Source organism: Larus michahellis, chromosome 10, assembly GCF_964199755.1.
Source record: "Larus michahellis chromosome 10, bLarMic1.1, whole genome shotgun sequence".
Classification (NCBI taxonomy): Eukaryota; Metazoa; Chordata; class Aves; order Charadriiformes; family Laridae; genus Larus; species Larus michahellis.
The window spans coordinates 11322501-11347869 of NC_133905.1; the positions used below are offsets into that span (position 1 = coordinate 11322501).

General features: G+C 42.3%; 1 protein-coding gene across 18 annotated transcripts in view; it reads right to left on the reverse strand.

The window, feature by feature from the left end:
- FOXP1 (forkhead box P1) overlaps positions 1–25369 on the reverse strand; it is a 391349-nt gene that overhangs the window by 39401 nt on the left and 326579 nt on the right. For all 18 annotated transcript variants that reach the window (XM_074603302.1, XM_074603310.1, XM_074603308.1 and 15 more), the window contains 2 exons: positions 19952–20156; positions 4060–4164 (listed from right to left, as the gene is read on the reverse strand). In XM_074603302.1, the coding sequence (XP_074459403.1) occupies positions 4060–4164; positions 19952–20156 (310 nt within the window). The remainder of the gene's footprint in view (positions 1–4059; positions 4165–19951; positions 20157–25369) is intronic.

Sequence of the window (25369 nt, forward strand, 5' to 3'; positions counted from 1 at the left end):
CCGCACCGGTCCCCAACGCCCCGGCCACGGCCGGGAGGTTCATCCGGAGGTTGGTTGTAAATGAAACGGGAACGTCCACATTCGAACGGTTATTCCAAATACGTGGCAGGGCTCGGAAAATTCAATGTTGGCTTGTATTCCCCGAGCGCCGGGGAGGGACCCCCCCGGAGCGGGATGGGTGTCGTGGCTGCCAGCGCATCCCCACGCCGGCGGCTGCATCCTCGCCAGCGACGCTTTAGAGCCGGGGAGTTTTAACTGGGGCCGCCAGAAATTAAAAAAACTAAAAAAAGACATCTGCAGACTAGCCTTTCCTCTGCCCCTGCCACCTATTTGATTAAAAAGTCTCTGTTGTGCTAACTGCAGATGATTTCACTGCAGAACATTTTGACATGCAAATGATAGCAATTAATGCCTTTGAAACAATTTATGATTTCCGGCCTACTTCAACATGTATTAGCATATACCTGGTTTCTTTAATATACACTTTGTTTTTCCAAAACCACAAACATAGTTGCTGGAATTTCATGTGGAAGTGCTTAAGGGGTTGAAAGTTAACACCTTTGTGAGCCGAGCAGTCTCACAGTTGCTGCTAAACAAAAGCCTCTTTGTAGAAGCTTTCTCGAGATGTTTTCTTAACATGTTCCAAGTAGTTTTAGGCAGGCAACTAAAGTAAACAAGATGTTACCATGATAAAAACACTTGTGAAAACATTACAGAGTGCACTTAGTAGTTTCTTTCACATAAACTCCCCTTCGTTTCATCAAAGTTAAATGCACATGAAGCAGATTACTAGCATCACTGCAATATAGGATTGCGAGATCTCTCCAAAGGTCTGTGTCCCTCTTTTAAAGGAGATATTTGATTTTAAAATGGTACCACCATGATTAAGCAGATCTAAACCACAATAATTTTTTTTTTTTTTTTAAAAGGGGGGGATAAAACCATACTCAATCTTCTCCTTCATTTTCTGCCCTGGATGCCTCAACACCTTGCTGAATAAACCACCCTCCCTCCAGCAGGGATTTCCTGAACAACTTGCTGTGTAAGAGGTATATATATTTCTATCTGCAACAGTCTCTAAACACATGCAAATGAAATCAAGGAGCTAGTCGATTCTGAAGGAAAGTCACTCTGTGCTACTAATTGCTCCTTTGGTTGCCGCCTGCGAGACGGGCCCTGGTTAAGACACGAGACACGTGTGGACCCTCCAGCCCTCACCTCGCGTCCCGCAGCTCAGCAGAAAGCCAGCGAGTCAGCGCGGTGACACTGGACATGGTTTTGTTTTTGGGCTCGGGGAGTTTTCTGGAGCAGGCAGGGCGCTGCTGTTTCATCAGGCTGAGCAGCAGCCCCCGCTGCTATCAGGCAGCTCTAACTGATAGCGTGTCATGTGGTAACCAATGGCTGATGGATAAAAAAACAAACCCACAACAATGCTAAAACTGCAACTTATTTGAAAAAGAAATAGGGAAATAAATGTGTACAATAGCCCGTGTATCTGCTGGTTCTGATAAGCATCCTCCTGTTGGCTGTGAGTGAAAGACAACTAGGATCGTTATTTGTACAGTATTTATCTTTGAAATCAAGGGCCCTGTGGTGTACCTCACCTTGGGAACAAACACTACAGAACGATCACAGAAGAGTGTCAAATCTCTGGTTTTGATTTACCAACAGTTATGATATTTCTTCCTCAGGAGGAAAAGAAATGAACCATGTTTTAGACCTACGAGTCCTTTTTTTTCCCTTAACTGCAGAATCATTTTATTGGCATACAGGGCTTTCATTCCACATGTAACTTTCTCTTTGCTTTTTCTAACAGGCCTTTTTACCGAGGTAAGTGAAATTAAGCAATGCTCAATTGATACACAGGCTGTATTTCACTTGGTAAACAAGAGCTTTTCTCTTGAGGGGACTGTCGAAAGAGCTTCACGGATTATACAAGTACCAGAAAGAAACTTCAAGTATCTACCTGTTATCTTTTCATTGAGTAATGAATTCTGATAAATGACAATACAACTTAAGGACAGACGCTCCACAGGAGACTTGGAAGGCTACGGTATCATTTTATGAAGCAATGCTCACTTCCTAACAGTGTCGATAAGCTGCTCAGGGACATTCATTTCTGCATTCGTTCTGGGTTAAGTATCACTGCGAACAATAAGACTTTGTCTGGACACTGTAGAATTTGGATAATGAGAAAATTTACACGAGCCAATGGGTTTAAGAAAGTCACACAAAATATTTCTGTTGAACGGTTTAATGGGGGGGGGTGTGAGATTGACAATAAATGAGTGATAAAAGAACCAGAATTGTTGGAGCTGGGAGTAGATGGAGCCACTTCGGGTCCAGCCTGGGCTGTAATGGTTTTATCCCTTCCTATTGATTGCCCTGAGTATCTCCTCCAGGTGAACTGGTGGACTTGGTCTTCTAACTGAGACATCTCCAAAATATCATACAAAAATCAACCCTGCCTCTACCTACGTCATGTGACTCAAGGGCCGTATTTTCTACCCGTGGTCACATCAAGCAGTCCGCTACTCGGTAAGACACCTTCCTGAAACCAACAGGGCTCATCTGCAAGAGGGGACTAGCACATGAAGCAAAGGTGGCATAATCTGACCTTATGTGACTAACACACATTATTCCGATATCTCAGGCTACCACAGCACCCTTCCCTTGCATTAAGTGCAATAAAAATTAGAATTGTTTTAAAGGTCTAAATGCTATAGTATGGCATATGAATATGAATGAGCTGGCAAGTATGGCGAGATTAGCATTTATTTCACTTAAGTGAACAACAGAATGAATTAAAAGAAACGAGGCCACCCTTCATGGAAATTTATGACTAGCACCTTCTTATTTTGTAATCCTCTTGTAATGAGAACCTTCTCATTACTCTACCATCCTTACTTGTAACGTATGTTTACACTGGCCCAGTGCGGCTCCTACTGAATATAGGAGGGGTTTGCCAGTGGAAGCAGAACTGGCCCCCTCTGTTCTGAGAGCAAAAATCTATCTGTATCATCTAACGTCATCCACCAAACATCCTCTGCTTGCTCTCGCCCTTCCCTCCCTCTCATAAAAATCCAGGGAACTGCCCCAGAAAGAATAGAAACCGCTGAATGTTTTGGGACTAATTCTACTTACATCCACCCTGAAGTACCCCTTGTATTTATGTGAACTAACTTCATGAGATCAGCACTGTAAATGGGGGCAGAATTTGTCCCTTTGTGTAATCACACTCTAATCATCGCTTGGGCGGCTGGTCTTCTGTGATCTTACCACCGAGCAGCCATAGTACTTGAGAAAAGACGAGTGCTCAAGAACCCGGATGCCCCCAAAGCACGCGTGTACCTGGTCTTCCACCCAGACAGAAAACTCTTTTGTGATGGGAACACTTTTTGCTCCAGCTTGGAGGGGGGAGGCTGATGGCTTAGCTGTGGAGCAGCCATGTGTAAGTTATTAGAGCCCTGCCGGTCCTTCCCTGCATCGGGATGCACGCATTACCACATACTAGTCCATAATGCACTGTTTATGCAACGCGAAAAACTGTGTTCTTTGGCAGCAAGGAAAGGTCTGCAGCAAACTGCAGGGGCCCAATTAATATAATTATAGTTTATTTTTAGTAGTGTAGACTTTGTTCATTAGTTACTTATTTGACATAAATTAAATTTCACGTGATGTTCTGCAATTCTCTGTTCAATTACGGAGTTAATTTAAGACTAAATTTCTAAATTAAAGTGAAATCAAGGTTAAATGAAGATTGTATTGTTTACATTATCAATACTGCAACTTAAAAATTATTTAAATAAATAATAATAAAAAAAAGGCTGCGGAACTGCAAACACTCTATTTTATAGTAACACACTGAGCAAGACCCATGGGGCTAATTTACTATCCCCTGTTAAAACGTTCTTGAGCCTGATCCAAAAGCCACTGAAGTGAAAGGGAGCTCTCTGTTGACTTCAATGGGCTTTGCATCAGGCCCACGGTGAGTGACAGCACACAAAATTTCAGGGCATGCTTTCTGTACGATGCGAGTGCCAAAAAAACCATCCTTACTTCAGGAACGACTGGAAGTCTTCACATACTGCTTCGCAGCCCGGCCATTTGCATACGCCGTGTCCGTAGAGTGGGTGGTTGTGTGAGTGCTCCTCGTGGGATAAACTGGAGGAGAGAGAGAGAAAAGAGAAAAAAAAAGTGGCGTAACTAAAGGTACCGCGCCAATTAATCTTCACAAAGACTCTTAAGAGCAGCAAACAACAGAGGCTGAAACATCTCACGGTACCCACCTGACTCTGCCCATGGTTTTTTCAAAACAGAATTAAATACCATTTGCAGTGCGAAACATGTGTCATTCTTACTTAGCTATCCTCCTACATTTCATTCATTAATTAAAAGCTTTGTAAAGAATTTAAATTAACATGGACGGGGGAGAAATCATTTGACAGACCTGCTTAATATCCTGCTTGATATTTTGCTAAGAAATTTATGAACATTGCATATTTACAATTCAACTTCATCAGGAAGAAAAGTCATCTCCATACAGCAGTGTATTCTTGTAACACAATACAACCGGACTCGAGGCTTTCCTCATCGCTAGAGAGAGAGGAAAAGCACTGAGTTTGCAGCCTTGGCTTTCCCACCATGTTATTTATTTACTGGGTTGAGGATTTTTGGTTTTTTTTTTTTTTTTGGGTTTTTTTTTTTTAACTCTTACAGGCTGTGTCTATGCACAAGTACAGAACCACAGAATCACAGCCCCTTATGTCCCAGTAAAGAAGATTCAAAGATGTATTTTCAAATGCAAAATTCATCATAAAAAAAGGAACCATGTAATCAAAGGATTCCTCAGTATGAGGGGTTAGTGGGGGCTATTAACCTTGCTCAAATTTGGCAGGAACGTCACAGAGCTTCCTAACTCCTGAAACCAGGGTTAGAGAAAAAAATTCATATGAGCACGAAGGGGTTAATCCTTCAGCGGGATTCCAATCAATACGTAATGATTTGGCTGCACTGATCCAAGTCATGAGACGCTTTGATCCGGGCCATGTGGTGCTCAGGGAAATGTATCTGTTGCACTAACTGATGAACCATATTCTAAAATATCTTCTTTATTCAACTTCTGCATGGAAACTTCTTACGCAAAGGAATTATTTTTGCAACAATTTCCATAACCTTAGATGACTTTAAAAATAAAATGTCAAAATAATATTGAAATCTCTATTTTATGCTCACACACATATCTATTTTTCATAGCAAATCTTTTTGGTACGTTATGCCTGTGCTGTATTATGGACTTCAAACATACACAAAGGATATGAACACATACCAGCATCTAGGTGTGGCTTTTATGACTTATTTTATCCTGGCTTACAGGTAACGTTATGGATAAACGCCTACTTTCTGCCATTTTACTTCTATACACATGTGGAAATGCTGTTTATTCTTGTTCTGTAATATTATCTGCCCACATACTATAACAAAATTGTGTTCTTGTATTATTTCTCATGCGTTGGATAGGCAAGATCACCGTAGAACATACCCCTGAGAGGTTATCCCAAATGCAAAGAGAAATTCTTGCACAGATTCTGCCACTTTTGACTTCAGGCCCAAGGAGAATCTGAAGATAATTGAAGGCGGGTTTTTTAAAATTATTTTAAATTTTTTTAAAAACTTAAAAAAAAGGTACAGATCTGACTGGAAAAGGTATTAGTCATTAGTTGTACATGAATCTACTTCATTATTTCATTGAAATCTTATTTTTGGCTGTTTACAAATAGTTCTTCAAACATAAATATATATATATATATATATATATATACATGTGCAAGGTAATTTCCCAAAAAAACTCACTGTAAGTGAAGAGACTTACAAAGGCCTTTTCTATAAGGGAATATTACACCGCTTTAACATAATCAGGTTTTTTTGAAACGTGTAAGCAGGGAGAAGCTCTCTCAGTTAAGTTTTTAAAAGAACAAAGGGACCCACGCACTCCTTGCAAGGAAATTAGAAAAATGCTACAGCACAGGTTTCCTCAGCTGAGAAAGAGGGCGGCTGGCTGCAGGAACACCGTCCACCCAAGCCAGGCAGGCATCTGGCCCTCCATGCGCATCAGAAAAGAATAATTCAGAAAAGAATGGGTTTTATCATCTGCTTCCATACCTGAATACAGCAAAGGGTGAGAAAGTAGGCTTTCATGTTAACACTCCGTTAAAGTCCATGAAGAATACGTACGAGAGTTACGGTTTCAGTATGTTTGATAGAACCTCCTAAAACTTCAATGTCTTAATTTACACAGTGTGCGTTACCCGTACACCAGGACGACTGCAGAAACCGTGTGACGCCAAGTAAGGAGTCAGTCCCCTGTGGGTTTTAAGCACTGTAAATCTCATTATAATATCAACAGGAGTCACATGGCTTAAACCCCCAGCAGGGTTTTTTAAAGTTTCTCTGCGAGAGCCTAAAGGCCATGGTCAAGTCAACGGAAAGAGCCCTACCGAGATTTGTATTTATTTTTTAAATCCAAGTGCAAATCTCTTTTCTTTCCAGGGAACTTGCACAAGACAAGACAAACTATGTAGGACATGATACCCTGGTATTTTGTCCAAAGAAAATGACGGGATGACCAAGAGGGTATCAAACTGTAAACGATGCTCGGGATGTCAAAGTCTAGCGCTGTCAAGCACCAGAAAGATTGGTGTTGACTGTAAATGGGAACTTAAAAGGTCATTTTGCTAACACGACGCTAAGCATAACATACTTAACACCTACGTATAGCTTCCACTGCCATTCGACAAAGTGGAGCAACTACTTCGACTTACCAAAAATAGACACTTCAAAATGAAAAAAGAACCCTTGGTATTACTGAAAGGCAAATACTGGCACCCTCTGTAGGCAGCGTGCCGCGCCGAAGGCAGCTTCTCCCATCCCACCCGGGGAGTTTCAGCGGTGCCTTTCGGTGACCTTTATGTGTCAGTATCAGGTTACTGCTATTTTATCCATCCCACTTTTGAAGATATTACAGATTGCCACTTGTTCCCTGATAGAGCCTTAAGAAGCACCTCAAAACAAAACAAAGAGCGGGTTCATAGAGAAGCGGATGTAACACACAAAGGATACAGCCAGTGGAAATGAATGGACAACTCTGTTTAACTGATCTAAGTACTCACTTTGTTTGAGCAAATAGAGGTGGAAAATGAAGATTTTAATCCAATACATAAACAAACAGCTTTGTGGGCACAACGCAAACCTATAATCTGAAATTGTTCAATGATATTTTTGTCTGCACGCAAGCACAGTTTCTGTAATCTGGAGGCATCCTTGGTCTCGCTGCCGCTGACAGACTTTCAGAAGATCCGAGCATTGGCAAGCAGAAGCAAGTTTTAGGTCTGTTTGATTTCTAATGACACATTAGAGTAGGTGTTTGTTTCTGTCACCCTCTCCTTCCCAGGAACGCAGATTTGTGGCTGGGTACTGGTGATGCAACACTAGTTAGTGGAAGCAATTTTACAACAAAACATAATTTTCAAAAAAGTGAAGGAATAAGGTGATGTAAAAGTCAAGATTATGTGGGGTTTTTTCTCCTCGTAAGGTATTTGCGTACAAAATACTGAACACAATAGAATTATTTCCAAATAATGCAATAGTGCGGCATTATTACATCGAGGTACAGCAAATAACCCTCTGGCAAGTGAAACGTCTTGCGTAAGTCAGCTTATTCATGACATACAACAGAGTAATGAAATCCATGTGGGAAGCTGAGAACTGCAAAAGTGTCCACTTATTTTCTGCTGCCTCCAGCCCGGTTTCCAGTAAGGAGGGAAGGGGAGAAGGGCCAGGGGCTTCCATGGCTCCTGTGGATAGAGGAGAGGCGTTTCTACCTTCACCGCTTCAGCCTACGTCGCTTCATAACCCCAAGGATCTCCAGAGGGTCTGGAAGCAAATTCCCCACCTACTCTGACAGGGATGGCTGCTGAAGCTGGTACTTGCACAGCCCCACTGACTGAGGCCACTTCGGCCATTCAGCTTTTGGAATACATCAGCTGTGCTGCAGCATCACTGAAGAATCGCACTCTGGGACACAAAAGCACATGGGAGATAGAAAAACCACAGACAGCTAAGCCCCCGCAGAGAGTAAAAATGACAGTATACCCCAAAGAGAGAGGGGAACACACTGGGTATTGGGGAAAGTAGTGACCAAAGCACCAGCATGAAAGCCACCTATGCTGTATGGTTTAATTCAACCTTCCTTACTGCGTGAAACTGGGTACCATGCTCATAGACACTGGCAAAAAAGTCACAGGTGGGTATAAAAAGCAGCTAAGCAGAAGCCTCAGTAACAGTACTCCTGCCACACAGTGGACCATATTTTAAATATTCAAGATGCTGACATTCTGCATATTCCACTCTCTCTCCCCCACATCTGCTTGGGCCAACAATCTTTGCCAAAATACTGGGGGAAGTCAGTGATGTAGAAAAGCATCCTTGATTTTTTCTATTTCAGTTATGAAGCATCTGCGCACGTTCTAACAGTGCGGAGAACATGCCTGAGCCACCTGCACGCTGAAAAATCAATACCACATCTCCTGCTTTCCTCTTGGAAGGGTTTTGAGCAGAGCACCCACAGAAATTGCAGAATTGCCTTTTTTTTTTTTTTTTTAAATAATTTTATTTTATTTCTCAGGGGCAATGGGAAATGACCTCATCTTTGCCAGCTGCGATGAAACCGATGTCGGTGTATGGCCCAGGCAGCAGCACAGGGCTCAGTCTCACACCACATTCACTCTCGGTCTGATGTGGATGGCACAGTCAGTCGTCGAGGCAAAATGCCACGATTTTGGTCCTTTACAGCAGGAGGAGAGACACAACTGCAAACCAATACGGATCCCCCATGTTTGTGACTACCCAGTGAGCTCTAAAGCTCATCAAAAGGCACTGACAGAATAAAGTTGGTGAAAATGTCACAATTCTCTGAGTCAGAAACGCTTGCTGCATTTGATTTAAAATCAAAACGGAAGCAGTAATGATTAAATCCTTGTACCAACCATACTCAAATGAAAGTTCCTGCCTTCATGACAAAATCATTGGAACGGATGTGTTTTGCAGTGAAGTTGCACTGGTGCAAACCCCTCTGAACTCTTACAAAGGTGGCTTAGCACCCCTTTCCTCTCTAAACTGTGAATTTAAAAAACCCCAATAATTGCAAATAATAATAATTTTTAAAAAAATAAATCAAGGAAAGTATTAAGTCATATATTTAAATGACTATTTCTAGATATTCATGCTTCTGTTGAAGTGTCAGTAACTGTCCAAGAAAGCAGGTATTTGATCTGAACAGAAGTGTCTTAGCAGGGTAAATGCCTCTCATTGCTGGGTAAATGCCTCTCACTGCTGGAAAAAGCTTAGCAGAGGGTCATGGACCTCTGGGAGAGGTGGCATTTGATGTGCGTGGCCAGTGGCAGCTCTTCCTAGAACTGGCTCGCAAATTTTTGGGTGCTTTTTAAAACTGCATTTCTCCCCTTCCTCATTACTTTAGTCCAGGTCCACATCCAGGACTAGAAGCAGCCCATGCTTTACGTCAAGCCCTATTGGAAGTAGCAGGAGTGGTGTATTACATTTTAAATGACTCCACCAATTTAAGACAAATCAGGTTAAAACTGCAGCCTACAGGCTGAAATCCTGCCTTCTAATCAGTGTGCACTAACTTGTATACTCACATAGAAAAAAAAATACAGAGCCGTAGCGCTGCTGTTGCAACCCAAGGCCAGCAATGCACCCCAAATCTCTGCCCCGCATCCTTACGTGTCTTGTGGCACTATTATTCTCCCAATGCCTGTTGCAAGGTGAGCGCTGGCGTGTGTGCAGCAAGACAAGACTTCTCCTCTACCCTCGTCCCCACTAGCAAAGAGCGTAACCAGACCAGATAACGATATGCATCGTCTTCTGGTTTTGATCTATGCACTGATGGCTTGGATTATTAATCACCATTATGACCCTCCAGCACTCTACGAATACTACGTACCTCTCCCAGTGGCACCAGCCCCGGGCAGAACTGCCACAAGGCCCGCACCTGCCCTACATCCTTTCCTTGAAGGAAATGAACGTATTTCTAGACCATTTAAAAGAAATTCCCATTGCAAAATACCCAGTATTGAATCCATCACTTATCTCAGGTGGAAGTTCCATGCCTGCACTTGAATTAACGAGTTTCTCTACTATTTAAAACTCTTTTTTTTTATTTTTTTTTTTTTTTTTATTTCAACCTTGCGCCTCGGTACTGTAGTGAAAAGTACATCAAATATACCCAGACGCACACGATTTGAAACGCTGGATTTTAAATTCCAGCACTGCTAACTAATGAGAACAATTTTTCCCCTCTTCTTCTTTGTAGCATCACTTCATGTACTTACATACCATAATCACATCCTCCTAGAGCCTCTATTTTTCCAGGGTGTAGATCTTTAATTCCCTTTAATCTGTCTTCATAGCCTATTCCCTCCAACTCCTTTATCATCCTAGCTGCTCTCCTCTATATTTGCTCCAGCTCCTCTTTATCCTTTCTGCAAGAGACTGGCCAATTGTACAGCACACTCTCAATGTGGTTTAACTGGTTCTGCATAAAGTAGAACAGGAAAAAAAGAAGGACTCGGATGCAACACGCGTGTTTATGCCTCCCGTGACTGCATTTACCTTTTTAACTAAGACATGGCACAGAGTGTCCCACCTTAATTTCTCAACCCCGATTATGCCTCAGCCATTTGCCACACAACCGATGCTGAGCAGCTGACGTGTCACGTCAAACCCGCAGTTTGGAATTTTTATTTCCTAGCTGGGCTACTTTCTACTTATCCATGCTAAATCTCATTTTATTCTTCTCTGAACAGCCTCCTAATTTATTTAAATGAAAACGGATTGATTCAGTATCTTAGTTTAATTAGGGAAAAAATGTGATCCTACCGCTTTCTTGGGTTTGGGGGGGTGTTTCTGTGGTGGTTTGGGGTGGATTTTTTTTTTTTTAAAACTGACTTTCCGCACAACAATCTCACCCCTCTTCCCCACCCAATACGTATGGCAGAGGGAGGTGGCAACGGCAAGGCTTTGGCCCTGATTCAGCAACGCTTTTAAGAACACGCGCAAATTCAAAAACACGCGATTAGACCTTGGATTTCACCGAGACTGAGGTGTAAAATTACAAATGTACATACATACTTTGTAAAAAGATCCTGTTTGCCAACCTTATTTTACTGTCATTTATATTCTGTTGTTACCTTTAAATTTATAGTAAAAGAAAACACTGAGAAACAAAATCTATTCTTGTTTAACAAATTATATTCTGTTACGTTTAGAGTTGAGGCAAGTCTTTCACCCTTATATAAACCAGCGATACGTCAACAAATGTGATTAACATGGATTATTCACGTCAGTATTTTTCACCCCCGTCCCACAGGCCCAACCAAACCCGCGCAGGTGGTGACCGTCGCATCGCATCCAGCCCGACGGCTCGCTGGGAGAGCCTTCACCCACAGCGAGGGAAGCGCCCTTTGGGAAAATGTTTATAAAAAAAATAATTAAGATAAATAATGGCTCCGAGGGAGAAACGCAGTTAAGGCATTGAATTCTCTCTGCCACATGCTTTCCCTCCAAAGAATGCTCTTTAAAAAAGCAGTAAAATCGAGAGGACACAAGCCTACTTCCCCAGGGAAGCGTGCTGAATCATACAGGTAGTGTAAATATCATATGCTGCTGCAGGTGCTAGGCGGTCTATTTGTTTGTGTTTACTAAAAGGCATAACAAATAGTCACACTAAAACAGAACAACATTTGGCATTGGGATGAGAGATACCAGAGCAGCCATAAATCACGTTCACTTGTTTAGATTCGAACCGCTGTGCAATGCTAACACTGCAGCCCCCCTTTTTGAAGGAGTCCCTTTGCTGTGATTTGTCCCTTTCGGGGACAGCCACCAGCCCCTGGCTGGGCAGCACCACGATGCATGGTACCGAGGGGCTCAGCATCCTTCCCAAGTAGGGCACACCCAAGAAAAAAACACGCAACATTGCAAAAGGAAAAAAAAAAAAAAAAAGGGGGGGGGGGAAAGAAGTAAGAAACAGACTTATGTGACATATAAGGCCAGCTAACATCGTTTACAGCTTTGCAACTTCTGAGTTAATTCACAGTATAAACAAGGAGGAAAATGTTTCTTCCGAGCAAGGCTTCCTGTAAACTGTTCATTAGAGCGGCACTGGGCGCAGGGCTGCTGCACCTGCTGATTAACCAGGCGCTCCAAGAATAAACAAAAACTCAAGCCTGCAAGATTGTTCTGGAATTTGCTCAGAGCTGATTTTTTTTTTTTTCCTCTCTCCTTCCCCCACATTATAAATTGGATTCTACAATAAAACAAACAGCAGAACATAGGTTGCCGAGAGTTAAAAATCTACTTTTTACACTACATTGACCACAGCACCCACAGGCACAGCTACAATGTCTTTCTATGAATGGGACAGATTGCCATATGGATGCAGACACCGAACAAGCTGTACAACTCCTGGCGACAAGTGCCTAGGGGACTGTCCTATATTAGCACCACCTGTGCTGAGGAAATTGCGCTCTGTGTATGAAATGGTATTTAAGGGCCCATCACGATGTTATTTTTGAGTACACAGAAGAAAGGAAAATTACAGTTAAAAAGAATTCGCTGGCTAGCGGATCTGTTGCTCCGTTCCCGAGACCGTTTCCCAAAGGAACAGTTATCTTCTTTATTCACGCAGCCCAAAATGACAAGTTGCAACACATATTAGCAGTTTCCCTGCCTGGGCTTATACCATCGTTTTAATGAGAAGAATACACTTTATAATATACGTATGTCTTTCCTGATCACACAGAAGAAATTACAGCCCTCCCACGTTAAAAAACACCGGCCATACAGAAAAACACCCCGTGGCATTACACAAACGTCGCTCCGGCAGCAAGAAATGCAATATAAATTTTCCTTGGGCTCCTTCAACGTGCAGCAGGTAGAGCCACAAATCCCGATTACCAAATTTCAACGCGCATCTCACTGCTTTGAAAATATAACCCCATCTGACGGACAAAAATAGAGCTCCGGATTAGCACAAGATGTCGAGGGAGGGGGGAGAAGGGGAAAAAGACAGAGCAGTACAGAGCTGCTCTGCGAAAAGAGGTTTCCCCCTTTCCAAACTGCAAGAAAAAAAAAAAGGATGCCAAGAAAAAGAAAAGTAAAATAAATTGAATTAAAGAAAAACAGTTGTAAAGTGAACATTACAACCTGGGAAAAATGATGTCATTTTATTGAGAAACTCATTTTTTTTCCATTAAACCATAGTGAAACGGATAAAGTTTATACAGCTTAATGGTGGAGTTTTACTTTAAATGCTACTCAATATCTTAGCAGTACGATATAACATGATATAACAGCTGTCATACTAACTGCTCGATTTTTACTGAGCAGCAGAGAAAAACAGTCACACAAAAATCACCTAACTTCTCTACTTTTATGGCATTTTCAAGGGTGTTTCTTTTCCACTCTCAGGCTGTGATACGTATGATAAAAATATAACACTGCTCTTCATTAGCTCCCCGCTCGGCTCTTTAGGACAATCAGATCTCCCGAGCAAACGCTGAGGAAGAACAACTTGCACACAGGAGGAAATAAAAAGAAACAGGAATCCACGGTGCAGTAAAACAAAAACAGGTCCCTTTTTAAGACTACTACATAAACACCTCTAATAAAAGAAGAGGACAAATTTTCATTGGACTTTAGGTATTTAGACAGGAATGTTTTAGTAAAAGTTTAACTGCAAAGTGCATGCAATTAACAGAAAGCCATCAGCTATTTCTCCGGTATGTAAAAATAGCATTAAGCTGTATTAAATGCACGTGTAAGTATCTCAGTTGCAAGAAAAGGGAGGAGATATGCAAAGCACTCAGATATCAAACAATGATCTGTTGGCCAGATGGAGGAATAAAACAATACATATGCTAAAATTTGGAAAAGTTCTGTTAAGCGTCTGCCAAGGCTCACCCAATCTATTTTAAGTGCTTTTTGATACATTAGCTTAGTGTTTGGAGTTGTACAACTGATGGTTATTACACGGGACCAGAAAGCAGGGAAGCGTTGGCGTGCAGGAGCTCCCTGACGCCGCGGCAGCCTCCCGAGGATGGTGAAGTGTCAAAGACAGCACCCTTGCTCACCCAAGGGCCACACCAAGCAATCACAGGCCGGTTAACTTTGCATCTTTTGTAGGGGGGAAAAAAAAAACCCACAAACTAGGCATAATTTTCCAGGGTTTGAGGAAACAATCCTTTGAAAAGCATCATTTGATGGAGGCACTCCCAGGCAGACTGAGGACCAAGCGATGGTGTACAGCTGACTTAGCAGGTTTCTCAAAAACCTGAGTGCCACAGCAGACAGTCGGTGCGGGCAAGGCAAAGGACACTACACACCCCAAATTGAAAGGCAGAAACAATAAAAAGTGCCTGATAAGGCTTAAAACCGAAGATCAGCAACTCCAGGTCTGAGTCACAGATGATACTTTTTCAAAGATGATCAGAGAGAGAAGTGACTCAGACGGGGAGAGCACACAGTGACTGGTGGTGAGCAATTTGGCGGGGGAGCGAGCGCCAAGGCATCAGGTAACGAGATGCTTTGGGTTCTACCTGCACATACTCCACTGATGGTGAAGTACAACGAGCTAAAAATCAACAGCACGAGGCAACTGAGAGGCGCCGACACGGATGAGCAGATTTGATGCTGGCACCAGTGCAGAACGAATGCCAGGGACTACGCAGAGAGACAGGCCAAGGGAGGATCAGGCCCTGGGAGCATATGGACTGCGGGCTGAACTGTTTCATCCAGAGCATTAATAATGGACCGAAATCTGTAATTCTTAATTGTGCTGAATCCTAATGCCCCCATCTAAGGGCCTTGGGATTTTGATGGAGGATCAGCTGGCATGGAGATAACAACGGTAAAACACAATGCATTAAGCCTAACCAGCAGATCAATGGTCTGCCATGCCGTTCCTCTCGCTTCCCTTCAGAGCCTTCTCCAGACTTCTTCCTCCTGTGATGCTGGCAAGAAAAAGTCATTTAAAAATCCCCTTGTTTATCCCATCTATTTTTCCTATGAGATGGCTGCTTGCTTATGTGGAAGGACAAGACTCAAATGTAGTCGGAAGGGGTACGAAGACAAAAAGAGACAAACGTGGGATCATCAGTGGATGGAGAAAGGTCTCTTGGATATGCAGTCTTTACCTCCAACTCTTCACCTTATTCCTTACAAACAGATCCGTTTCCCAAACTACCAGGTCTGCACCTTCATTAACTCGCTTATTAACGACAGCCTCCACCATCCTGTCACTGCTGCAGTCCATGCAGAGGGTGTCAGGGGACGGGACCAGCACTCGGGCGCCCACACCACCCCACAGCACCCCCAGACCTCCTGGGTCAAGCCCAAGCTGGAGCAACCTCTGCTCACCGCAAAGCGCTACGGAATTCTGCGCCAGTCTGCTTTTCCAAACCTACCCACATCGGGAACATCCCCAAGCACGGGGCTCTCAGGACGCCTGCTGCTCGTCAGCTTATGAAGTTAGTCACCTAAAACAACCGGGCATCCACCCGCTTTGTTTTGCTGTTTTTCTGAAGAAAATAACCAAGCTTTCCCCAAATAAGATGCAGTGAAACGAGATGGAAAGCGGGTACTTTCCTTGAAATTTCTATGCACAGCAGATGTACTTAACTGGCTCCCATTATTTATATATTTACTTGTGTAGAGAAAACGCTTGTTACTGAAGAAGCCCAAATGCTGATAAGATGATGAGAGGTTTGCATGCTGGTTGATGGTCTCACTTTCGCTTATCCTGAGTGAATACAAGTATCTATAACTAAATATTTCCCTTAGGGTACTGATGACTGAGGTATGTTTATTGCATTGAGTGAATTTATATATATAATCAGCACAATAAACATTATTAAATTGTCTGAGTAAAATCAAAGCATGAAACACACAGTCAGTGCTGAATTCTAATGATGCTGAATGCCCATGATTGCATGGGGAAAGGATCTTAACAAGCCTTGATTTGAGCTTTGGCATCCGCCTCACAAATCACACGAAATGTTCTCTCTTTAATAGTGCTGAATATTGATAAATGTCTCTGCACGGCACAACAGGGAAGTTGGTCTCTATTGGCAATCTTTACCAAAGTGTGTTTTTTCCTTCTCTACACTCAAGGGTTTACCCTGAATGATTTAATTATAATTTTCCTTGTGTAAGACAAATTAAAGAGGAGAGTAGGAGTGTCATGCCAAAGCAGATTATTTATCTCCTTAACAGATTGCTGTGCACCAAACCCCAGAGCTGCTGCTGCTGCTACTTACAGAAACTGGGCGAAATGTGGGACAAAAGCATAGATGTAATATACATTTAAAGCCCAAATGAATGAAAGCATTAACCCGTTATTTATAGCTAGAATTGTTTCATTCCTGTGAAAGCCATAGACACAGAGCAGGCAGAACCCAAGAGCAGCACCACGATGCTCCCTGGCCCCTGCCCAGGAACGGAGGACGCCTCCTGCTTTTGAATGTATTTTTTTGCTTTCCCAGGGTGACTCTGGCCACCCGCCTGCTGTTTGGTTTTTTTGCCATAAAGGAGAACTTTTGCTGTCACTCAGCTCCAAGCGTAGCAGCCCCACGCAGCCACAGCATGGCCAGCGTCACCGGTGCCACCAGAGCCGCGTCCCCGCAGTCCGCGCAGGACTAAAGCTTTGCTGTGCACAACCCTGAGCCTGGGCTGGCAGCACGGCGATGTGTGGGCATGCCAAGCCGCCAATGACTATTTCTCCTGCTATTTTAAACCCCTTGTTTATAACCAAAATGTGTTTTTACCCAAGATGCTGCTGCTCACCCAATGACTTTTACGCAGGTGCCTCTGCTGCCGCTGCGGTCAGCCGAGTGCCTCCTGTCTCTCGAGCAGCCTCCCAACCTCTCCTATCGGATCAGGAATCCCGTAAAACACAGCCTGAACTGTCCCAGTGACATGCGCCAGAGATGACAGTGATGATAGTAACTCCCACATAACTAACTTGCCTCCCGCAGCCCACTCCTTCTCAAAAGCCCAAGAGGAAGGGGGGAGAAAAACAGCTTTACAGCACACCCTAAAAGTTAATGTTACCTGTATATGATTATTTATTGCTGCTGGGCAATCGTTATGATGTGTCTGTGCTTAACTGTTAGGACACTTACAGCTTTTACTATGTGCTTTTTATTGTTGTTTAAATCTAAATAAATAGCTCTTGGTTGTATCAGACCAAAGCTTTCAGGCAGTTGCACGGAAGGTGTAGGAACGAGAGAGGGGAAGCCGCAACCCAAAATCCTGCCCTGGCCAGCCCAAGTTGAGGAATTGTGTGATGAGAGGCAGAGGGCTAACATCTCCCGTGTGAGCCCCTCCAACAGCCCCATCTGACCCGTGCTTGGGCTCGGGACAACCGCCACAGGTCCCCTTCTATTCCCAAGCCCAGCTGTCGTGCTGAACCAGCTGGGTACAAGAACATGCACAGATTTGTCTCCAAGTCAAGCCAAGTCATACTCCCACCAGACTCCTGATTATTTCTAATCTTAACCTTTGCAAACATAAAATGACCAAACTCCTGCTCGTGTCCGCGCTCTCTCTTTTGTAAGTACGCTGTGGGCTTTCAAATACACATCTGACGGCGAAACTCAGCCACTCTTTTCTCACTGCGTGCTCACCACCCCGAACTCCCTGCCTGTAGATAAATGCCCTCTCAGAAAGGAAGCCAGTACAACACACATCAACAAGAGGAGTTTCTGTGTCATCTGAAATCCAGGCAGGCACCACAGTGCCTGATGAGACTGCAACAAAACCCTTAAGTGCATCGGTAGGCATTCTTCTGCGAGTAGTCTCCTGCTCTACTTATGGATAAAGATGTAATTCAATCACTGCAGTAAATGGATGGCGTAAACCTTCCATGTACCAAATAGAGGCAAGATAAAGCAAAGTCCGTAGCGCTCTCATTTGTATTCCTAAATATCCCTATCTTCGTATTTTGATATTGTAGAAAACTCAATAGATAGGTAAGGAAAGTATTTTGGCAAGCTTTAACAACACAGCTATCAATTCAACCACTAAGGATTTTAACTTTTCTAACCTATACAGTCTCAAACAATACTTATGGCATGTTTATGCCTTCCTAATTAATTTATTTGTAACTTTACTAATAAAAACATATGTATCGCCTTGTTTCTAGATCCCAGTTGCCTCCAGGCCACAATTACAGGACTCAGACACGTGGATTTCAAGTTCTGCTTGGCAGCAAACACAGAAAAAATTCTTACTTCAGAACAGATTCCTATATATTTCCACTGGATTTCAAACTTAACAGCAATGGCATACTGTTTCCTCCGTTAGATTGCCATTAGCAGACAGCACATGCCTCTGTTCAGTGAAAGAAGATCCATTTCACTGCATGGGTTTTTGGTTTATATACTCAGTAACAAAAACACAGATAAAAAATTTATTGAAAAGTCATAAACCCATCTCGTTCAGCTCTATATGCAGCAAAAAGGGAATTTAATTGTTTAATAAACATCAAATTGTTTTTAGTATCCCATGTAAGTCTTCATGAAATCCATGTCCTTGACACTTACATGCATTATAAATGTATACACTGATGTTCCCCCCCCATGTCCTTGCAACGGATATAAAATGATGCCTTACACAGAGCAGTTCTTTCAACAGTGGTGTCCTCTCCTTTAAAATCTATCTATTCCAAACAATTTTCTTAATATTAGAAAGATATAAGAGGTATTTATATAGCTTCCCTATCAATCTACTTTCAGACCACCAGAAATATAAACTCCATGGCTTAAAAATTCCATTATCCTCTTTCTAATGAATGAAAGGAGGATGGAAAGACAAAGCCATCAGTTTCCATAAAATCCAGCTTTCACTAGTGTCTGCTCTAACATTTCTAGATAGGCAAAGGGTCCCTCCTGAATGCAAAGAAGCACTGCCCTCCCCGCTGCGACCATGCTGGTCGCGCGCTCCCGGAGACCCTTCTCCTCCTCCTCCTCCTCTTCCCCCTCCTCCGCAGCCAGCAGCAACGCCAAGGCTGCAGCAGGCGCTGGCACCCACGGCCTGAGCTCCTGGGACTGTCTAGCTCACCGTAAGCAAAAGTTATGTTGTTAGGCACGCCTCAGTGAAATCTGGGGGTGTAAAGAAACAAACCTGCAATAAAGCATCCTTCAGAATAAAGCAGAGCCTGTGCCGAGAAGCACATCAACAGACAACCCCTGATTTAAGCCATTTCTTTTAACAACGCAAGCCGAGCAAGTACAAATTAACTCACACTTTTAAAAGCCAAACACCACCAGTTAGCTAATTTTATCAGCACTTTAAAAAATCCACTTTGTTTTAGAGAAACCTGGAGAACTCGAGCCTACCCTGTCTTATGAAAGCAGATAAATACAGAGTAAAAAAAGGCAAACTATTAGATGAGATGGGGCACTGAAATTTGGCAGAAAAACGGGTGGTAAAACAGCCTGTACTGACCAACGGATTTTTTTCCTCACCTCCAGCCTCCAAACCCAAAGAACATCGAGAGTAACACCACCTGGGACGCAAAACTCAAAAAAACCAGCTCACACTCTTCACACTTCCCCCAATATGCTTATCCAATGCACTTCTAATTAGCTAATTGTGCCCACATTGATCCAATTAACAAGCCATAAAGATCTGAACAAAAGGAGCATATTCTGCCCAGTGGAGACTCTATTCAACCACGCCAAAATCAGACAAGAGCAAGATGTGGAGGACAAAACCGAGGCCAAGGCGGTTGGCCACTGCTCCCGACCGTTTTGCCATCATTTCGGCACGCCGCTGGGAGACGCTCATGGGTGGAAACCCCACCGGCACCTACCTCTCCCGTTTAGGAGTGTGGACCGATAGCTGTCCGTTAGTTGAGGCGTGTGGGTTGATGATTAAGGAGGTCTTAGACGGCGCGGAGGAGGAGACGCAGGTGGTGGACAGGTCCAGGCTGCTGTGGTTGTTGCTGGCTGCCTCCTCCGCTGTGTGCGAGCTTGTCACTTCCTTCCAGAGCTGCTGCAGTTCTGTTGGAATCATGCCTGAAACAAACAAATTGGATAATTAAATCAATTAACAGCTAATTCGGCCGTCTTCAAACAGTAATTAAATCAAAGAGTCAGTAAACAAAGCCTAGTGTTAGTTTTGTGTGTGTGTGTGTATGTGTGTGTGTGTTTTTGCGCATGTATTTTTTTTTTTTTAATAACTAAAGGCTAATACTGAACGCTGCACATCTCTGCTAAATTTTCTGGTGTGACACCTGCAATACCTATGCCATGCAAAATGCGGGGTGTGGGGCAGGGGGGTCCACACAACACGTCACCCACCCCAAACTCCACGTTCATTATTATTATTATTATATTTTTTGTAATTAAAATTACAGAGGGCCCATTTCCAGAGTAGCTACTCAGGCAGAAATCACCCCGAGCTCACAGCATGACTGAAAGCAAAGGTGGCCAAAGGGCTACTCTGCAGTCAGCTTGAGAAATTGCATTTTTTTTTCTTTTTTTTTAGAGGAAAGTGAATACTTTCTAACCTGTTTTTAAAAGAAAGGAGGGTCTTAGGAAAAAAACAACTCAGCTTTATTATTATGACAACACGAACCACAATATGACTAATTTTGTGCTTAAGTTTTAAATGATGACAAATAGCTTTGTTATTAAATACAGTTTTTATTAATCACTTTTAGACATAAATTATGAATTCATATTGTCTTCCTGAAATGCTTTTCAAATTTTAACAGTCAAATTGATTATACTATGATTATTTCATTAACACACCTATCTTTCTCATTAATTTTGGTTTCTCGAACTGCTCACTTAATTGATGGATGTGTCTACTGAAAAACTGTGTAACTTTCTATACAAGTAACACTATTATTACTGTCATTTCTTAGATCAATGCTAATGAGCCATTCAAAAGTAAAATGAAAACATAAAATAAGCTTCAAGAAATAATAATAATAAAAAATTAATTTTTTTTTTAATTGTGCCAAAATGGACAGCAGGCTTAGGACAGAGCATTCGATAAATAAGGCAAGAGAAAACTTTGCAAACTCCAGTGGGCCAAAGCGAAGGCTGCAAGGGGACCCGTGAGCGTCAGCGTGACACGGGCTCACGCTGAGATCATGCTTTTGGATAAAACTTATGTTTGTGACATGATCAAACAAGTCAAGTTTCTCCCAGTGAAGACTGCTTCAGTGCTCGCTCGCAGAAGGCCATGGGAAAAAATCAGCAGTAGAGATGCATTGCTTAAATATTGGGGGGGGGGCGGGAATAAAATAAAAGCCAGTGTCTGTGTGTTTTTAAAGAGGTTTCTCATCACTGCGCTCCCAGATCATCATTTGGATGATGGTTCATTGTTTCAGCGTATTGGAGCACTGGAGCTATCCTAAGGAAACCTGCCATTTTCTGAGTGCAGAGCAGCAGCTCACACAGGCATGTATCTCACCCAACCTAAGGTACTGGAATAAAAATAATAAAAAAAAAAGAGGCAGTATGCATTATATTCATTTGAAACACATAATAAAAAATGCCAAGGTCTAAATTTAATTTATTTTTGTCATTTAGAATACAATGGATAGATAATCATCTCAACGTGATCAGCCAAACATCTTTACTTTGCTAAACTGTTAAAGATTTTAATTATGCTAGCTTTGGAGAGCACTGGTCTAATGAGGCGATAGACTCCAGAGAATCTAAGTGGTTAAGAACTGTGAAATGAGTCTGATAGGATTTTTTTATATTCACCGTGGATCGTTTGCATATCAAAGAGGAGTAAATTATTGCACGACAGACCAATAACCTTCCCCGCCTTTCCAAGAGTAGCATTAACAAAAACAGTTGGTCTCCGGTAACGGTTCACTACAAAAAAACGCTAAAATCCTTAAGTATCTGCAATTAATATATATTATGAAAAAGGCTTCAATTTATACATTAAGTGATCAGATATTCTTAGGACACATCCGTTTCTCTAAAGCCACGTCATTTTCCTTTCATCAGACCCAAATGCCAATTATATTTTGATGGATTTTGTCCCAAATGAGCGTTTAGTTATTAGACATATTCAATTATTACTTGTCCCCTGAAATTAAACCTCTGAGCAAATTAAACAAAGAAAAAGGTCAGTACACAAGCCTATGTCCTGTTTTCCTGTATCAGGGGCTATTATTTTCAAACACCTTGCGCAGTGACAGTGTGGGATGTATTTTTAGCTAACATGCTTGACAGGACTGTCTGCGCACTAACAATTACCTGTGAGCACGGCTGACCCTTACACCACTGTTTACTCAATTGAAACAATAGTGAATAGACTTGTCTGTTGATGATAACATATTGATATGAGACCATATGAGTCGACACCTATTTTTATTTTTCGGAATAAGCAAATAGGGAAAGAATAATTGGGCTTTTTTTTTTTTTTCTTTTTTTTTTTTTGCCACCACTCCCTTCTCTGGATTTCTGCAGGTTTTTAATTAAGAGACAAGCTGGCACCCACTCTCCTCTCCCTGTCCCCTCTCCCCTCTCCTCCCGGTCACTTCTGGATCTATTAATGCTCTATCCCAAGGAAAAGCTTGCAAGCGTTACAGCCTTTAAAATACACACACCCACAAGATATTTATACCTGGCTGTAGATCCTCTAAAAGTCAAGGGGTTTGGTCTAACTTCCTATCCAAGCGTTAATTCCTACTAGCACTAACGACAGCTATACCGCATATTGAAAGAAAAATAAAAAACACCCAGTTGCGTGGAGAAAAAACACCAGGGATAATAAGGAGGATTTCAGGCTGGGCAACATTAAATCAAAGAGTTAACTGTGATGTCATACACGTTTGCACACAACACATCGCTTAAAAATGACCACATCGCTGACATCACTTGATTAATAAATAAAATTTTTAAAAAACCCACCTTCCTCCTCCTTCCACAAATTTAGTTCTTTTAGAATAATTCTGGAGAGAATTTCTGAGTAGCCTGTCAAACTGGGCAGCTGAAAGGTATGCTCATTACTCATCCGGCAAAATGGTTAAATAAAATAATAGAACAAATGGTAAAAGCAAGTCAAATAGATCCACGAACACTTGCAATAAATTATGTAATTTACCATTTAACAGTTTCCTTTTAACAGCGAGAGCTAAATTTTAAGCCGGATTCCCAGAACTGCGCTGCAATCACTTGAGATGGCTACTGCCGGTGCTGCGATTTCCTACATACCAGTAACAGGATTTAGACCTGAAACTGCCAAATCTCCGGGAGCAATCAGGAACCCAGATGCCTCAGTCCTATTATTTTCCCATACTGGTGATCTGAAGTATGATCTGCAGTTTCATTTTGCACATACTAAAGATCTAGCTCTCGCAGCTCAGAACACTGCTGAAATGGGGTTTATTTTTAAATTCCTACTATGTACAGATGTAGAATCTAGATTATAGATGTGTCTAAATACAAAGCAGAAAAGATTACACAAATATAACATTAAAGGATGTGCTATTTTGTGGAAGACAATAGGCAAGCACTAAAAACTAAAATGAAACTAAAATACAGCTTTAAACAATGTATTAGTTTAAAAAACATAACAAAAAAAATCACTTATGAAGTAGCATTCTCTCCTTAGAAACATTTATTACTATTACAGATACTTAAGAATAAAAGCAAAATGCTTTTAACTGAATTCATAGCTACATTTACTAGAGGGATGATTTTTTTTTTATATGCACATTTACAGTATTTGTCTCAGTCTTGCAAACTGTTCTGAAAACAAAAGGGCATGACGTATGTAATTTTTTTTTTAAATAAGAAGTGTCCATTACCAATTATTTTAAACTATAGCCCTGGCCCTTCATTGTATTTTTCAGGACAACTAGTCCCCTTCATTATGAAAGAAAATGTAGGCACAGGTTTAAAAAATGTATGTTGTGGGGACAGTTGACAGATTACTGCTCACGGAACTCAATTTCCCAACCCCAGGTATCACCGGCTCAAAGACAAACAGAGTTGCTCAACCTCTTTGTGTCCTTGTACCTCCATACCCAGGTGACCATGTTCAAGCAAGCAGAAAGTTGATTTAAACCTCATAATGACATCAGTTTTAAGCCATCGTCTCTCTGATAAAAAAAAAATATAAAATATCGTGCCGCATTGCAACCTGCTTGAATTCTCAAGTTACTCTTTCCTCCCACCGCCGAGCCCCCGACTCCAGCCGCCCCCAGCGCTCACAGCTCATTTCCCTGCAAGAACCAGCCCTTTCTGCTTATGTTCATGTCGTCTCCGGCGTGCAAGTCGGCACCCCTTACGTTTTAAATACGCTCCTTCGCGAGGACTAATAGTTACACTACCCTGCTAACCATATCAATCAATGCCACGACTGCTGAATTACCTACTGGTGTCTCCGATGTGTTACCGCACAGATTACACTTCATGCATCACCACATTCATTTCTTTCACATTACACATGAGCGTGTCTTGTCACTGCCCAATTGCCCTCCTTTGGACAGCTTAACTGATGTACTATACAATGAACCTTACCGAGCAAACTTAATAGTATAGGAGCTGTGGGAAAAATTAGAAAGGTTGAGGCTTGAGTCCGGTGGGTGTGTGGGAACAGCCTGGGATGCTTCCAACAATAAATCTGAAGCGTAATTAACGCACGTTACACCGCTTTGCAAGTATAAATGGCATTTCGGCTACATGCCCTTTTTCCTGGGCTCGTTTCATGCCTTCTCCCCCATCACACCACGCATCGATGGTGCCTATACCAGCCGCCACCCCAGGCCTGATCCTGCACCTCCCAGCCAGGCACCACCTTCCCGTGCATCAGCCTTTGGCTCAAGCATGGGAATAATCTAACCAGGTGTCCAGCTGTAAAAAGAAAAAAAAAAAAAAAAAAAAAAAAGCTAAACCGAGTCTTGCAGAAGGAGGCGTCAGGTCCCCAAAAGCTTAGCCTCTCAAGACAGGAGTTAGGAGCTCAAATTCCTTTGAGAGCCTCGCAAAAATAAGACTAAATAAACCACGCCAGCCACACAGCAGACTCCACTCCCCAGTTCTGTCTCTCTTTATCCATCTAAGTTAATATTCACCAGCCACCGCGCTCTCCTTTTGCAGCTACACACAAAAAAGGAGGGTGAAGAACAGAAGCAATTTTGTCCCGTCCCTCCCATTTCACTGAACAGAGCTGGATGTAAACTCATTATATGGTTTAGCAACTAGTAGCAGCCCTAAGGCTGCTCTGAAGAGCCCAAATCGCTCAACCTGAGCTG